The sequence below is a fragment of the Portunus trituberculatus genome, chromosome 50, assembly GCF_017591435.1.
Source record: "Portunus trituberculatus isolate SZX2019 chromosome 50, ASM1759143v1, whole genome shotgun sequence".
Classification (NCBI taxonomy): Eukaryota; Metazoa; Arthropoda; class Malacostraca; order Decapoda; family Portunidae; genus Portunus; species Portunus trituberculatus.
In genome coordinates, this window is record NC_059304.1 from 17,890,461 (window position 1) to 17,908,485 (window position 18,025).

An 18,025-nucleotide genomic window follows, 5' to 3' on the forward strand; every position below is an offset into this window, starting at 1 on the left:
TCTTCCTAGCATTTCCGGACACTCCATTTCTTCACACAGGATGCTACTGCTTATTTTCATGCCCACAGTTTTCTCATCTTGCAAACTGTCTATCTCCCCTTCTACAGTCTCACTGCACAAGTTTCTTCTCTCTCTTACCCCTATTCTGTCCACCTTTTTAGTGCAAGAGTTAACCATTATTCTCAGGAGGTAAAGCAGTATCTCCCATTTAAACCCTCTCTCAGGTTCTTTGCACTACATTTCTTATAAATTTTAGTCTCCTTCCTGACAATATATCCCTCACCCCCTTTGGGATGCCAAGTGGAGTCTCATTTCTTAATTTCTGTCCCAAGTTTCATTAATTACTACAATGCCAATAACAATAAATGACAAACTTTGTTGATATCAAATAACTTTAATTCATGGCACCCTGTTACAGCCAACAGGCAATTAATCCAAAGATGCTGACAAGGTAAATCATGGAAAGAATTACAATACAATTTTTTTTTTTCTCATTTCCACACACACACACACACACACACAAAAGAAAAAAAGGACAAGTTAGAGAGCCCCACACTAAGTTAAACTAATCAAAACCATTACATTTAGCAAAAATTCATAATTTCAAAGCTTATTCCTTTTTACATGTTAGATAACATCTATGATATCTTAACAAAATTATGCAAAGTGCAATTAACAACAAAAAGTGGTGTGGTTAAAGAAAGTATTCCACATAAAACAAGTATAATACATATCAGAGGTACAGTGGCACCTCTTATATGTACTGGCAACTAAGTGGGCCTTTTTTTTTTTTTTTGTTGCCCTTGGCCAGCCTCCCTTCTTACATAAAAAAAAAGTATACATGCTTAATCCATTCTTGATCCTTGGTCTTGTACCAAACAGGAACTATATAAAAGACAACAGGGCTAGGATGGAGGATTTCCACACAACACTTGGTGGGGTGTTGTGTACACAAATTTCTTACATATTTTGTTTTTATGTACAAATAAGATAATAACTTGCATATTAATTCAGGAAAAAATGCAAGTAGTACCAGAAATGTTGGCAAAAAAAAATAGTTAGGGAGATGTGGGTAGGGGGGTATAGTTTTATTAATAGAAAAATACTACAGAAAAATATGGATCAGAGATATCCTTCAGGGAATTGACTATCTATGATACACACCACAGTCATGCTAAGTTATTCCTTGTCCTCATTTAAAATAACATTAAGTAATGACAGACAATATTGACAACCAGCTCTATTTTTCAACTGTTTTGATACTACCATGATATAAGGTGCACCTTTGTTATCCTTCATGCAGCAAAATTTCACTTCTAACATGTAATACGGGCTGCCAAGATAAGGCAGTCTTATCTCAAAGTATATTCTTTTACTCTTGTTTTTTCATTAATAAAACACTTTATATAATGTGTTTACTCAATCTAAGACATCATTATATAATTCATTGTAATCTGAAATTAATTTGGGGGGTGAAAATAGCTTTTATAAATCACCTCTCCTATTGGGCCAATTCATAAAAATGGACATTTTTGTTGAATAGCAGAAAAAAAAGTACCTATTTTGTTCCCTACTACAAAATTGAGCTCTGTGTTGGAAATAGGTCATTCCCTAATTGACAGATATTTCTGACTCACAGTCTTACCTTCAAGATTTAAAACTGATTTTTCAGATAATTTTCCCACTAATAGTAGTAAGATATGCCCCACATTACCCTACACATGAGGTGTGTAGAACCAAAGGGGCGAATGTGCCATTTCAATTTCTTTTAGTTAGGGGTAGAATGAGATAGGTGTGACCCTATTTATAACTTGGCATAAGTTGGTGTGACTCTTCTCCATAACTTGGTATAGGTTGCCAAGTGAAATTTGACAATGCAGTGGAAATATAGATGGCTTAATACCCTGATGTTTTGCAAATAAATACTAAATTGTTAAACTTTACAGGTTCATATCTCAAAAACCAAGGTAGAGAATACAAGATAGTCTCAGGTAAGAGAGACTGGAGCACAAAATGGGATGGCAGTAATGTCACATTTAGGAAGAGACAGCTGGTCTCTGACCTGATGTTCAGTCAATTGTAAACAGCCTGTGGTGGTGAGTGCATTAGCCTTGAAGCTGTGACTTTTTTTACAAAAAATACCCACTTCTTGCATTGTTTGTGGATGCAAGTCTACTACGCATAGGAAAGGAACTGCCCTACGTTTTCATAATTTACCCAAAGAAGAATTGAGGAAAAAATGGCTGAAAATATGTAGTGTTACCAAGAATAGGCCTATCACTGCACTGCCTGACACAACCTCCACTAGAGATGCTACGCATCTAAAAATACAGTAGTTTATAGTGCAGGTCATCTCCGTTTTCTTTTAATTCCACATCCTAAATGTCACGTCCTAATAACCTGCGCAGCAGGTGAGAGCTGAAACTACCTCGCATTTGCTTTACCTTGTCAAAGGCTATGTTTTGGCAGGTTTGTCCCTTTGGGTCTACATGCCTAATTACTAATGGTATACATTTTTGGCATACTCGTTCTATTATAACTAATAAAAAAAAAGCCACATCATGTCATCCATGAACACACTCCCTGCCTCTTACTACTCAAGTCTGAACAGCCTATTCTGTTTGGCTAAAAGGCTGTTTCACACCGATGATGACGCACATGATGCATGATGCACAAGAGTCGGGATGACTTTGGTTGCTATGGGTATGTTCACACTGGGCGCAATGTTAGACGAGACATTCGCTGTGGTGGAAGCTAGTTGACTTGACAGTTCTTGACATGGAGGAGGAGGAGGTGGAGGAAGAGGAGTTATTAATGCTATCTTTAGCCTTGAATAATAAGAGGAAAAAGAATTGGGTATATCAAGCAAATATGAAATGACTGAAATGTGGTGAATATCATCATCTTGTTCAAGAGCTAGAAATGGATGAGAGAAACCTGGATAGTATTTCAGACTGACTCCAGCTCAGTTCTCTGAAGTTATATCATTCAATGAACAAGATATTAAGAAGCAAGGCACCAACTACAGGACATCCATCAGTTCACGGTGAAGGACAGTGAGTGAGGGAGAGTTTAGGAGTCAGGTCAGTGCGGTAAAAAAAAGGTATGCCTCTGGAGACGAAACCACAAAGACGGGAGTCCCAAGGGGCATGACCCATCGATACTATGGCCAGAAAAAGGCAGGCGATCTTGGAGTCAGTGTGCGCGGTGTGGGTGGCATCTGTCCCAAAGTTTTGCATCCAGTATGAACACTCCTATTAGAAATACACTGAGACGATTCTGAGCCATGCAGCTTCATGCCTTGTGCGTCATGTGCATTGTCTCCAGTGTAAATCGGCCTTAAAACTATAAATGAAGGATTTTTTAACAGTATTAGCCATGATATCTCTTTAGTTGCAATGAAAATAATATGAGAACATAAAGAACGTAAGAAAATGAGGGAAGCTGCATGAGGCCATCAGGCCTACACGTGGCAGACCCTGTATGAACATACCTACCTCTTTCCACCTATCACTCACATACATAATTATATGAACTAAAAATATATTATCATAACTAATGCATAGTATGATAGTGTATATTTGTATTTACCAAATTATGGGCCATTACTCGTACTTTAAGAATAAAGCACAACTGGAGAAACTAGCACCCACTGAGATAGTGGTGCATGCCATACCTCATTTGTTTAAGGCTATAAAAGTAGATGGACAAATGAGGCTCACACACCATCTCTCAAGCACTCAACACTCAACACCATGTAGCACCACTGCGACCCAGCACTACCTCCACCAGACCACTTCTAAACAGCTAAGTTCAGGTTAAGGTTTAGGCCTTTACTGCTTTAGCTTGGGTTAAGCTTGCAGCAGGAGGAACTAGCTGCCGTATTAAGTCCCAGTCAAGTCGGGACAAATAACTAAACCCTCAACTCTCATTTTGCAGAGTCTCAAGGGCCTCAGTCAGGTTTTTTCTCCAGGCCTGGCCACACACTGCCTCTGTCTCCAATGATACACCCGCCTTGGCACAAAGGTGGTGAAGGTTTTTCATGTGAGCAGGATTGTCCACACCAAATTTTTCTGATATTAGCTTTTCTCTCAATGTTTTCTTTTGTACAAATTTTTTGTCTATTTTGATGAATTCTGCAACTGGATTTAGCCACAAGGTAGAACCCAATGCAAGGACAATCCTACCAATAAATTTGCTATCCTTCCTCTTGGCAAAAATGTTGTAAACAAAAGTTGATGCCTGAAGGGTCCAGTCAGTGTCAAGATCCATGGGCTGAACATGACACAACAACACTTCAACAGCTAGGTGTGGAACTGCAGCCAAATAGGAAGGGAGAACCAAGACCGATTCTAAGTTAATAGTCACTTGCTTTCCTTCATCAACAAGAAATGCATTTATCAGTGTTGCTGATTCCTTACGATTCACAGAAACAATCTGTGCTCTGGTCCAAATGCCTTCATCTTGAACAGCACACAGCATTCCCGGTTCAGCACTCCTTAGAAATTCACAATGGGCTCTACTTGTAAAGTGATTTTGTAGAGCTATTTGTAAAACAGAATAAGAATTGGAGAGATCAACACACTGGGACTTTGCTTGTTCTCTGTACTGCATGATATGCACAAGATATCTTGAAGCACTTAAGGTATTTATGACCTTAAATGTAACCTCTCCAGATCTTGGTATATTTTGAGGTATGTCAAGCATTTGCACTTCATGTCTAAAGCCACACACAGGTCTGTTGCATCTCCCATAGGCCTTGAGGTAGTAACACAAAGCCATGTATTTAGTGTTATTTCTATAACATACAAGAGCTGCAGTAGCTTTGGTAGCTTTAGGAAAACCACAAATTCTATATAGCTCTTCTTGTACTCCTGGAAGCTTTTCAAGAGTGAATTCTGACAAAATCACATGTGATTCACAATTGGATGATTTTTTAGATAAGTCTGTAACAAAGTTGGCAAACATGAAACTGTACCTGTAACTAAATGTTGTTAATGAGAAACCCAGGTGTGTATGGAAAAGCACCTCAGCATTAGTAAGGTCATGCCGTAGAAGTGTAATCTCTGCCCCATGACTCACAATCAACGTCATATTTTGCATTATGTGCCACTTATGTACAAGTTGCTGTACCTTCCACATATGTGTTGTGCTGCTTGCAATAGCACATGACATACCTGCATTATTCATGAATGACTCCAGTAACTCTGCTGAAGCATCATTACTGACAAAAACCATCTTTCTTTTGTAAACATAGGAAGCATGTATAAGCTTCATTACTAGGCTGAGAGCCTCACTTTCATTAGACACAATATGAATGTGACTTGCTACTCTGGTAGCAATTGCTGCTTCACATGGTGCCGAGATTACTACTAATGGATCTAGAAGAGGAAACAAGATTTCTGTTAGCTGGTAAAGCAGTTCTGTCCACCTTGAGCTCACCAGCACAGCCTGCAGATCTAAGTCTGGGCGGCCACATTTCCTTCGCTCCTCACCCCAAATTGTAAGAATACTTTTTACTTCCAAAGAAAAATTTTGCAGTATGACTTCTGCATCATCAAATACTAGATGGCAGCATCTCTTAAGAGTGGTTGCTGCCCCCTGCTGCCTGCCCATTAGCAAGCGCAGGAGGTAGGGTGCTGTGGTGAGGAGGATGTCACACCCACTGAGAAGCTGCCTGCCAGTGCTCACCTCCTCCTCTGTGCCACAGCCTCCCCAAGCTGTCATTATCTTGAAGGATATGCCGACAGGCAGGAGACTGACAATATAATCTGCAACGCGTTTTACATTCCTCCATGTACTGCACACCACCACCATCACAGGACCAATACCTGGAGAAAGCCTCTCACTGATGAGTTTCCAAGAGTCTAAAACATTAGACAGCAAGGGTACAACATAACCCATTGTCTTACCACAATTCTTTTCACCAACAATAACCACCGAGTTGCCCTTGGCAATGACTGGCCAAGTGTATGCCTGAAGACGAGTAGCTTTCAGTCTCTTTTCCTGGAGAACATTTACTATGCAACTATTAAGAACTGAGTGCATCATTTCCTTATTAATCATAACTTCTTCATCTAATATGCATTGTTCCCCTGCAACAAACACTCTATACAATTTGGCAATGTTTGGTGCTTCAGACTCCTCATACTTCTGTGTACTAATGCTGCAAAGTCCCTCATTCAGGACAGAAGTACACTGGTTTATCCCAAGACCTTCATTATCCAACACAATTCTTGTGTTAATATGACTTCTCCCTACTTGGTTTTTGTCCAACGAGTTTTTTTCATTGATCACACAAAGCTCTGAAATACTTCTCACATTCTTGGTAGGCATTTCTTCTTCATCCAAAGGCTGTGAAATATAAGGTTCCTGCACGGGAAAGACACCTACTGATTTCACATTGATATGTGCAAAATTATCATATTCCTTCATGAATTCCAATGATTTCATAGGAGGATCTATAAAGATGTCACTTGAACCTGTATATCCTTTGCAAGAAGACCTGGAAGTTGAGGTTAACTGCTCATGCTCTTCCATGCAGAATGATTTGGATGAGTCTGCTTCACAATATATAGGATCAATGTCTGATGTGTCATTTAGGGAGCCACAGAGATGAGTAACAGATTCATAATTGGGTGCTGTCATTTCTTTCTGCAGCTTGCTTTGGATTCCTGAAACTTTATCAACATAAGGGGAAGAGCATAGATGCTCTTGTGAGATGACTGGTACATCATTCTCCAACTGTTCAGGTACAAAGGCATCCCATAGGCATGTTGCATGCTGTGCATTACTGCCTGATACACTACTACAGCTTTCCATTGTATCTAACATATTTGCATCTTTGTCTCTGGTAAACCAGTTAGGGATGCTGCTATCATGAGAATGTTTCGGTGATTTCCAAAGAACTGAACATGTGTCCTCTGAAATACAATTTTCAAGGCATTTTTTCAAACCACTGTATTGCAAATACTGAGGAATAATTTCTTTTACATCATTTGATGCTGAACTGCCACATGCAAATTTTATTTGAACTTCTTCTGATGACCTGTAAAAGATAATGTAGGTAAGTAACTGATAAAATCAAGAAATTAGGGGAAAAAGTTATTATTAATCCTTCCCTTAACATGCAGCAATTCAAGGCTTCTACACAGTATGTAATTTTCCCTCTCACCTGAACATCACAGTATTTGCAGGGGTAGTTTTCATTTTAGAGTCTTGGGACAGTGATGGCTCTATGCAAGACAGTTCACTTTGTCCTGAAGGCTGCTGGCACTTCCTGACGGAGGAGGTAACTAATGTCTCACTGCTCAGACTGTCAATCTCCTCTATGTCAAACATCCTGGAAAGATCACTGCCTACAGACCTTCCCGGCTTGACTTCTGCATCAGGCTGGAAAGATCACACCATTACAAAACTTACATCCAGAGAGTCTCCCAGCTAATTTTACATTACTTTACATTAAACTTATTGCACTTACATCCAGATAGCATCCAACTAATTTTACATATCTTTTTAAGGGACAACCTTGATAGAATGATTACAAGTTTATTTATTGATAGTGAAATCAATCCATAATCATTTTCTCTGTGATCTCAAAAATACAAATGCATGACAATATTGCTTCTCATCATAAATTAAGAAATGCAAAATCATAAATGAAGAAATGCTGAAGGTTACATAGGACTTACAGAAGAATATTCTTATCCAGTTTATGAATTAGCAGCAGAACTTTTATTAGAAAATTACTTGGCAGATAATGGTGGAAGGAGAAGTAGAGGAAGACCAAGAGAAAAGTACATTGATGGACTAGTTAAGCTGATGCAATAACCATTCCTTAGAGAGGGTGCTTTACCCTGAGAACTCTTGGCTAACAACACAGGAAGATTATAAATAACAGAACTGTGCTAAGAAGCAGCTATGTATCAAATGTACCCACAAATATCTCTGAGTAAAGGCGGGTTCCCACGTATCACTAAGCGACTGAAATTACACATTGCTAGAAGTATTGAATGAGCTCTTCTAGTGAGAACACGTTCACAAATAGTAACTGGGATGTATTGGCAGGCTGGCGGGAAGTGAATGCAAACAAACAGCTACCAACAAGACCATGATGATTGCGATTAAATTAAATCATCACAAGTATTCAATCCTCACCTCTAACAACACCCTGCATAGAGGGAAGCAGTCATCAGAGAGTGGCAGCTACCTCATCAAACGCCTCTTTTAGTAGTTTTTTTTTTTTTTTTTTGCTGTAGAATTCACTTTTAGGTTCCTAGATGTGGTCCTTTCCTTCACCAACTCCAAAATATTTTTCTCTACATCACCACATTTTCAAACTTTTCTCTGTGACGTCACAACGTAAACAAAGTCGCAAATTGACATGTTGGTCTTGTTTTGTGACTGGTTTTTCCAGTTGCTAGGCACAGATAGTCAGAAATTCTACCAACTTCGAATTTCAGTTGCAAATTGACACTTGTGAACCCACCTTAAAAATTAACATCAATCAGTTCTAATCAAAGAAAAAATTTGGTTAAGTACACATGGTACATATGTGCAAGGCCTAATAATATTCTTGAAGTGAGATTTATCAAGAGTTTAACAATCATATTTTGCTTTGAATGTATGACTGAAAAAAATATCAAGCATACTTTACCTTGTAATATTCTGACTGCTCACCACTTCCTGTGTATACTCCTCTCTCAGTCAGTGGCACTGCATAACCCTTATCAATGAGTAACTGTGCAAGGTCCACCATTATATAGTTTTGTGACAGCTTGAACTGGGTATTTGCTAATACTTTAGGTAAAAGAGCAATCCTGGAACATTCACCTTCAGAGAGGTTCAATGTCAGCTTACCACAAAAATAACCTGAAATAAAAAAATGTAGTTTATATACTTTTATTTTATAACTCCAAATTAGAGTTCATACATGATCTTTTATCTGAAACACTTGGGAAATGGCAATTTCCAAATTCCAATTTTGATGAGCAAGACAGACATGATCAATGAATTGTTACAAGGCAAAAACAAATAGTAACAACTAACACTAACAACTATTACAACAACAACAGTAATAATAATAATAATAATAATAATAATAATAATAATAATAATAATAATAATAATAATAATAATAATAACAATAACAGTAATAATAATTTATCTGGTCCTACAGAGACACTTCCACAAGACCATGACAATATCTTACATCCCTAAAAATGCAACAATACAGTAATATTAAGACTAGATCAGTGTACTGTACCTTCTTGATTGAGAGTAACTGGTTCAAACTCAGTTTTTGGCAACTTTGCAAATATTGCCTCAACAAATCTTGTAGCAGCTGGATCCCAGTATTTTGACTTTCTGTAAAGAATAAATAAACAAATAAAAATAAATAAAATGTTATGTATCAGATAAGAAACTACTATAACAGAGCTAAATGAACTGAAAACACAGAATGTGCAGCAAGCTCTGGGAGCACCTAATTACCATTTTGGCAGGTGTATACCACATATCTACAAGTTGGCATTGTTACACTAATTAAAAAATCATAAAAACCTGTAAAAAATAATAATTTAAAGAGAAAATATAAAGCAGAGAAAATAACTGATACTTACTTCAAAATAAGACTTATCTCCTCTTCATATGAATATTGAAGAGACACTGGAATAACATCCACCAGACAAACCTTTTTGGCCTGGTAAGGGACACTTGTCCAATCTCCAAAGTTTACAGGCACAATATTAATAAGCTGCAAAAAAAGAGAAAAAAATGGCAAAAATATTTACAAGGTTGACAACATCTTTATATCATGAGTGATACACTTCTGAAAAATGGCAATGCTGTACTTACTTGTATGTATGTAATGCACTCTTGCATGCAAGTCACATTAATCTCACAACATTTTTGACATAGAATAAATTTTTATACCTTAATCGAAGCAAACTTGGTACAAGTCATTATGTGCTATGAAGAAAATGGATCATAGCCACTTCCAAATATAACATAGCCTACCACTGCATTCTTTAATGTCTATAATACTGTGTCACATCATAGGAATTCAATTCCATAATTATATCAGAAAATTACTAAAAAATATGAAATGGTATTAAATCACCTCTTCTTTAACGGTGTATCCATAATCAAGGAGGAACACCAGGAACTTCTCTGTCTTGACAGCAGGGATACCTTCCATTCGTCCTCGTGCCCAGAATTCTTGGTGATAGACCATGACAGGCTGGTGGAGGGTCCAGTTACACAGAGTATGTTTGTCTTTCTACTATTTGAAAACTCTACATAAGGCACAATATTTCAAGGCAATGCTATCATTATCCATGATCTAAAACATTCCTCATGTAGTCATAGAAATTGTTTTCAAAGTGTGTGTGTGTGTGTGTGTGTGTGTGTGTGTGTGTGTGTGTGTGTGTGTGTGTGTGTGTGTGTGTGTGTGTGTGTGTGTGTGTGTGTGTGTGTGTGTGTGTGTGTAATTCACCATGGTCCCCCACTTGTCACCCAGCCAGCCTTCCCCATTAAAGAGTGAACTCAGAGATCATAGACCAATCTTCAGGTAGGACCGAGACCACAACACACTCCACAACCCCTTGAGTTACATCAAGTACCTACTTGCTGCTAGGTGAACAGGGTCTACACATTTGCCTCGCCACGCCTGGGATTCAAACTCGGGCCTTTTCAGTTGTGAGCTGTGTGTGCTAACCACTACACTCTGTGGTGTGTGTAATTCAGCATGGTCGCCTGCTGGTCACCCAGCCAGTCTTCTCCATTACGGAGCGAGCTCAGAGCTCATAGACCGATCTTCGGGTAGGACTGAGACCGCAACACACTCCACACACCGGGAAAGCGAGGCCACAACCCCTCGAGTTACATCCCGTACCTATTTACTGCTAGGTGAACAGGAGCCACACATTAAGAGACTTGCCCATTTGCCTCGCGCGTGCGTGTGTGTGTGTGTGTGTGTGTGTGTGTGTGTGTGTGTGTGTGTGTGTGTGTGTGTGTGTGTGTGTGTGTGTGTGTGCCCATTTGCCTCGTCACTTTACGGGACTCGAACTCGGACCCTCTCGGTTATGAGCCGAGCTTGCTAACCACTGCACTACGCGGTGTGTGTGTGTGTGTGTGTGTGTGTGTGTGTGTGTGTGTGTGTGTGTGTGTGTGTGTGAGAGAGAGAGAGAGAGAGAGAGAGAGAGAGAGAGAGAGAGAGAGAGAGAGAGAGAGAGAGTTTCATAGAAGGTGATAAAATATATGTGTCAAGTTTAATCTTCATTGATAAGGTTCCAATGTCCCCTTTGCTCAAAAAACAGATCACTAAAAATTCATACAAGTCAGAAAAAGGTAGGGATCCTAAGATTTAACATCAAATCACTTTGTATTAAATTGAGTTCAGGTAGAGACCTTACTGAATTAATTGGCTTCATCAAACAATGCACCTTGTGAAGCAGGCTGGCCAGGCATGTTATAAATCATCATGTACTTCTCATAGGTCAAGTGTTCTGTGTTCTTTACATCACAACCTAACATCAACAGGTGGAAACGATTTGGACGGATTCAAACACAAAATTTAAAAAATAGCTATAGAGTAACTCAATTAAATAAGTGTCGTAATTTCAAAAGAAGCTTCTCATTCATCCATTTATATTGTGTCACTACGGTACTTAAAACATTTCACAGGATCAGACAAAACTTACATTTCCAATTTTGAGTAACATAAAATGTTGTCTGTCTTGCGGCCACTTGTTCCTGAAATGTTCATTCAGTTGTTTTTCAAGCTCCAGGAAACAACTCAATTCCTCTGAGCAGGAATGAGAAGGCACCTCCCTCACCCATAGTGTGCCTGCCTCCTCCACCTGCAAGGCCAGAAAATTATTCATGGGCGCACTTCCTTCTAGTGAAACCGAGTGCAGGACTAGGAGCCCAGCAGTTTAAGTCTGCATAAAGTCAGTAGATGCTGAGCTCAATGTTATACGAGTATTATGACTAATTTCTTCAAACTAACTACAATAAATGGACTTTCCAGCATACATTGACCTCATCTATACAAGTCTACTTTTCTTTGGCTGGTGGATTGGTTGAAATAAATCATTAGTAGTCTCTCCCTGACAGTCCCCACAAATGACTATTAAGGAAAGATCATTCAAATAAGAACTCAAGGTAGTAAGTTACCCTCCCCTTACCTTAGTGACCCGCAGGTTGGTCCATCGACTGTATTTCATCTTTTCAAGGTTTCGATAATCTTCCAGCAATCAAATGAATATTAGTCAGTAATGTTGCAACACTACAGGTCCTCCTGCATCACCGAATCTTCTGAGCATCCCTCGGTTTGCTGTGCATGCTGTACATGCCATCACCGCCAAAGCGTCAAAGCGAAAGCGGCCGCCGGCCAAACGGCAACCGTTCACAGATTCAGTTCACCACTTCACATTCAACTGTGCCGCAGGTCCAAACTTAAAACACGTGGACTGCCTGTACAACATCCCATCTTGTATTCTGAATAATAGACTTAATTTAATTTGATTTCCTTAATAATATGCTCACTATAAAAATATTGCAATGATGAATTAATGAGGATATCAGCAGAACAGCACCAAAAAGATTATGCACATTGTGCATCTGCCTATAGGTAAACAATTCCACATTCACCCTATAGGTCCCTTCACTCGAGTCTCATACTATCACACGAGCGTTTCCGAACCCGCGTTCGGGTGCTCAGCGTTCTATCATTCAAGGGAATTAATGGGACCTTTCACACGACGCGTTTCACCCCCACGTGTGTCAAGCAATGCAGCACACACACCCACACACACACACACACACAGAAGCCATCAATCTGTTCTTCTTGACGCACTTGTCCTCGCTGGGTAGTGGCCACTAATGGCTATAGGAGTATTCACATGAATATTCTCTCTAGTCGGTGTCCATTTATGATGTAATATATTTATGACGGCGCGCCGATTTGGCGGGCGATGTTTTCAGTGGCTTATACGTCTCAACAAATTGTGTGTCTGCCTAGTCGACCGTCCTGTGAGTAATTTAATTGAGTTCTTACTAAATGCGGGTCTAAAAAAGGCGGGTTCACTCATGCCAATTTGCGACTGAAATTTTGTGTCGGTAGAGTTTCCGACTCATCCCTTCTAGTCGGAAACTGTCACACATAGTGACTGGAAAGTATCGATTATATAGTTAGTGCCTTGGCGGGAGGTGAGTGTAAACAAACAGCTATCCGCCCAGATGTCTTCTTCCAGTGACGATGCTGAAGCTGTGGTTGCTCTTCTTTGGCGAACCGAAAGAGTCAACAGAAAAGAAAATGCCTGTGGATACGTCCGTGGCTAAGTAGAAAGAAAGAAAGGAGTGCCTACCACACACTAATCTTAAAAAGACTATGCACAATTGCGATCAAATTAATTCAGGAGTCCGGACAAGTCTTCAATCCTCACCTCTAAAAACACGTACCCTGTATTGAGAGAAACAGTTCTTGTAGACTGGCAGCTATTTCGTCGAACGACGATTTTCGCAACTTTTTTTTTTTTTTTTTTTTTTTTTACTGCATAATTCATTTCTGGGGTCTCAGATGTGTTCTTTTTCCCTCACCGACTCGAACATCTTCTCTATACCTGGAGGTCACATTTTCAAAGCTTACTCTGTGACGTCACTACGTAAATAAAGTCGCAAATCGACTGAACAAAACCAACATGCTGGTCTTGTTTTGCGACTGGTTTCTCCAATCGCTGGGCACCAATATTGAGTCGAAAACTCTACCGACGTAAAATTTCATTTGCAAATCGACACGTGTGAACCAACCTTAACTTTGTGTATGTATGTATGTATATGCATATATATATATATATATATATATATATATATATATATATATATATATATATATATATATATATATATATATATATATATATATATATATATATATATATATATATATATATATATATATATATATATATATATATATATATATATATATATATATATATATATATATATATATATATATATATATATATACACACACACACACACACACACTGAATAATCATAAGTTGTGAAAAGATGCATTGAAAATAAATAACTAATCATGATCTTGAAAGCTGATGCTGAATCCCAATGTTTATTGTTTACATGTGATGATGTGAAGTTGTGACTGCGAGAGCGCTCCACATCGGTGAAACCTCCTGACAATTATCATGAATGTATTACTTTTTTTATTTCGATGAAAAGTCGTGATAATAGTCTGAGATGATAGAGAAGATTACGGACAATAGTAGTTCAGCGGCTTGACGTACTGTACATCCAAGGATGAGCGTGGGTTAAGGACACCCCTTCGGTGTAGCTCCTTACTGTCATAGTATGGATTTACGTCAAGACAACTTCGTAGAAGTGACATCTTCGGTAGTCTCTGAAGAGGCTATTGTGTCTGATTCACCGACAATGGTAGAAACCGTGCGTGGGGCAGAGTGTGTGGTAAGAGATGTGGTTGCTACCAACCAGGCAGCAGCAGCCGTCACCACCTTGTCAAAGGAGCACCAGACAGAGGAAGGTTACAGTAACGCTCCCAGAGTGGAGGTGCAGATGGTAGGTGCATCAGAATGGAAGCCAGAGGATGAAAATATCAAAGACGAACATCTGGCTGAATCTTCTACCATAAAAGAGCCAGTGTACCAACGCCTCCAGCTGCCTGAAGAGGAGGTGATATTGTTCAACTTGGAAGAGGCGGAGGAGGGAATACGTTTGGTGGGGAAGCCTGTGGCCAAGCCAGTAATCCCCACCACCAACAACAACACAACCACCATCTCAGTGTCTTCTCTAGGAGTGCTAGAACAAACATCCAGCCAGGACAGGAGCAGGCTGTTGAAGGCCACACAGAGTGTTCCAGTAGTTGTGAAAAGAAAGTTTGTATCAGACTCAGATACTGAAAGTAAGCTGCCTGTCAGGAATGCTGCTAGTGTGGCCTTGATAGAAGGGTCCACTCAGGCCTGGCTTGGATGTTGCCTGTGTTGTGAGATATATCCATCCTGGAAAGCACTCCAGCTACATGTGGCAGCCAGTCACCAACAACCCAAGCCAATGTCATGCCAAGTAAATTACTTTTTGTTTTGAAATTTTGCTTTAACCCGTACAGCGTCAGAGACGTACGAGATACGTCGGCTACTCTGAGCGAACCGGGCGTCAGAGACGTATGAGATACGTTGGCGAGCTTTCTCGTGTTTTTGGAGGTATTGCGTCCTCAAAACCTAACATTATACTGCAATCATGCACTGTAGACATTGCTCATGCTGCCTCCTCGTCCCTGCTAACATGAATGCTTCCTGTATTTATTTATTACAATTCTGAACTTTAGCAGTTTCTGATGCCTTCAGCTAGGTGTAGCAGGAAACTGACGCCTCAACTCCGCTAATATGAACAAAGCGTAATTTCCATTACCTACTCTTACCATTTCAGTTGTTTTTGGTAACTGTTATATTGTGGTAGTGAAAACTTTGTATGACATAAATAAGAATTTTCCAATCGCTTTGTTATAAGGAAAAACAAGTACATATTACTCGGAAAATATTTGCACCGTGAAAGGCAACACTCGCGATATCTCGTGTCTATTTTTATCCACAAGCACTCCCAAACAGCAAAACATGACATGTTGTTTTCTTTCAACTCAGGAACGATATTATGCATGTGTCCAACTCGGGGATCGACTGGTGAGAAACGAGGAAGCGAATAAACTAGTCACATAAGGCTTTGCTAAGTCGCTAACCTTAGCGCAAAATATCTCGCACCAATTAATACCACTTCCAGTCAGTTCTGGGAGGAATGACTGTCATTTTCATTTGTTTCACATCATTTAAGACTGGTTTAGCAAAAAAAAAAAAAAAAAAAATCCATGATGTGGCCAGCACTGGCGAAATCACAAAGTCTCAGATCTGCTGACGCTGTACGGGTTAAGATTGAGATTAACCTCATCAGTACTGGGACACATTTTTACTACAAGTGTGTGATTAGACAATTTTGTTTATATTAGGAAGGGTCTGTGGAGGTCAGAAGATTAATGCACAGAATTTTTACTATTTTATTCCCCATACAAGTTTCTGAAGTTGTGTAAAGTCACCAAATAGTAAGCAGAATAACTATGAAAACATGTCATGGTACTGAAGGGGTTAATGCCAATTTTTCACAAATATACCTAACTTGCCGTATTATTTTGTAATTTAGTATTTTTAACAAGTTTATAGAGTATGGCTGTGTTGATGTAGTAGTGGTACATACCAGAAGCTGACCTGAGGAAGAATTGCATGGGTTATGTAGATAACATGTAGTGCAGCTTTCCTGATAGAATTGTGGAAAGGGAGGTCACAAGCAGCTTGTCAATACCTTGTATATGAATAGATATTTTTAACCCTTATTAGTAGCTAACTTGCATTGCATAGCTACCTGCAGCACTAACATCAAGTGTAGTTCAGTCTGTACCTGTGAACTACTAATTATAAAATAACTGGAAAGTGCCATTTATTTCCTAGTTGATAATGAATAATCATATATTTAATGCATGAAGAATAAAGATTCAGGACCTAATGATGTGTATCCTTACTTTTTTAACCTCACTTCCAGATACCTGAGTCAGATGCAGTACCTCAAAATGCAGTGTGTTCTACCCAGGATTTCCTGAAAACTACAGAGGCTGTTGGTGAAGAGTCTGATACAAATCTGGACGGCAGTACTAGTAAAAATGGACCCACATTTTGGCCTCTTCCTGTTGCTGGAAAATTCATGGGCATCAATCAGGTTGTTGATATTTTGAAACATACAAATGAAATTCTAGAATCCATACCTCTTGGAGAAAAAAGTAATGTGTTCTTTGTTATCAAGAAAAAGTTGCATAATGGGAAGCTTTCATGCCGTGATGATTGTGGTGACTGGAGTAGCAAAGATGCAAGGAGTGTTGATTCATATTTCTTGCTTGACAATGAAGGGAATTTAAAGAATGTGTTCTTGAGAAATAATCTCTACGTGAACCACACCAGAAAGATGAAAAAATCTATATGGACTCCTCTTAAGCCACAGCCAGCCAAAGAAAGTGTTCTGAGAATTCATCGTTTCTATGCAACTTTGAAGGCCAAGGATGATTACATAAAGCGCCTGACTTGTATCATGAGTGGAAATGTAGACTATAGTGATAGGATGTTGGTAGAATATTGTGGGGAATACCTTAAGCCTCAGTCTGGTCATTTGGTGTCTGCAAAGCGCATAAGGAAAAACTATAATTCCAGGATAGGTTGTGAGACAAATATATCATGTCAAGCATGCTTAGATGTGGCTGAGAATATCCAAGACAAGGGTTTAAACCACTCAAAATACAAGCTAGAAGAAATGACAAAGAATGGCAAGTCTACAAAACAGAAACAAGATGAGAAATTTCAAGTATCAAATCTTGCTGATTACTTACCAGAGATGAGAGCAGCTTTCAGTAAGAATTTTTCAAGACAGTCAACAAATGAAGTAGGTCTAGGTGGAGCTGAGGACACTTCTGATGAGAAACCAAAATCTCTTAAGGAATTGATTTACCAAAAGTTACATGACTCAATGGATAAAAAAGATCCTGGATTTAGATATTATTTCATTGAAGAAATTGCTGAAGTGTTGGAAATGTTGAAAAATGATCTTAATGTGCAAGAGATTATTGACAGAAAAGACCAGCCACCATGTGTAATTTTGTATTCCACAGAACAGATTTGTGACATGATTTCAGAGTTAGAAAGTGGTAGTGTTTTAGGAATAAATAGAACGATTAGCTTTGGTGCATGTTACATTACTGTAGCTGTATACAAAAGTTCAAAAGTCATTCACAAACATTCAGAGAAGAACCCTTTGCTCCTGGGCCCTATGTATCTCCACTGGGATACTGAATTAGGAACATATTTTTCTTTTTTTTCCCATCTCAAGAGTATTTTGGGCAAAATTATATTGAATTTTGAGATATGTTCCACTAATGGTCATGAGGAAGGGCTAA

General features: G+C 39.0%; 2 protein-coding genes across 3 annotated transcripts in view; one reads left to right on the forward strand and one right to left on the reverse strand.

Moving 5' to 3' along the window:
* Positions 1 to 378: 378 nt before the first annotated feature.
* On the reverse strand, positions 379 to 12,454 carry LOC123499776 (putative ATP-dependent RNA helicase TDRD12). Of its 2 annotated transcripts, XM_045248241.1 has the most exons (8): positions 12,189 to 12,454; positions 11,703 to 11,861; positions 10,121 to 10,240; positions 9,621 to 9,754; positions 9,266 to 9,366; positions 8,657 to 8,871; positions 7,175 to 7,392; positions 379 to 7,048 (listed from the first exon to the last, which is right to left on the reverse strand). In XM_045248241.1, exons 1-8 carry the CDS (start codon positions 12,225 to 12,227, stop codon positions 3,922 to 3,924), a joined length of 4,113 nt encoding a protein of 1,370 aa, XP_045104176.1. In that variant the 5' UTR covers positions 12,228 to 12,454; the 3' UTR covers positions 379 to 3,921. The 2 variants fall into 2 exon arrangements, with proteins under 2 accessions (XP_045104176.1, XP_045104177.1); XM_045248242.1 differs by lacking the exons at positions 9,266 to 9,366; positions 9,621 to 9,754; positions 10,121 to 10,240; positions 11,703 to 11,861; positions 12,189 to 12,454 and having other exon boundaries at positions 7,175 to 7,342; positions 8,657 to 8,772.
* A 1,694-nt stretch (positions 12,455 to 14,148) lies between these two features.
* The window catches only part of LOC123499810, a 4,838-nt gene continuing 961 nt past the window's right edge, over positions 14,149 to 18,025 (forward strand). The window contains exons 1-2 of the mRNA XM_045248302.1: positions 14,149 to 15,105; positions 16,627 to 18,025. The exon at positions 16,627 to 18,025 is cut by the window's right edge and continues 961 nt beyond it. Of these exons, the coding sequence (XP_045104237.1) occupies positions 14,377 to 15,105; positions 16,627 to 18,025 (2,128 nt within the window). The 5' untranslated portion in view covers positions 14,149 to 14,376. The remainder of the gene's footprint in view (positions 15,106 to 16,626) is intronic.

Excerpts from the sequence above, each read along its gene's own strand:
- LOC123499776 (XM_045248241.1), bottom strand. The coding sequence starts at position 12,227 with ATGAAATACAGTCGATGGACCAACCTGCGGGTCACTAAG. Across the intron at positions 10,241-11,702 it reads TGTTACTCAAAATTGGAAAT|CCTGTCATGGTCTATCACCA; the intron begins GTAAGTTTTGTC and ends ACCCTCCACCAG. Across the intron at positions 8,872-9,265 it reads AGTTACTCTCAATCAAGAAG|GTTATTTTTGTGGTAAGCTG; the intron begins GTACAGTACACT and ends TTTTTATTTCAG.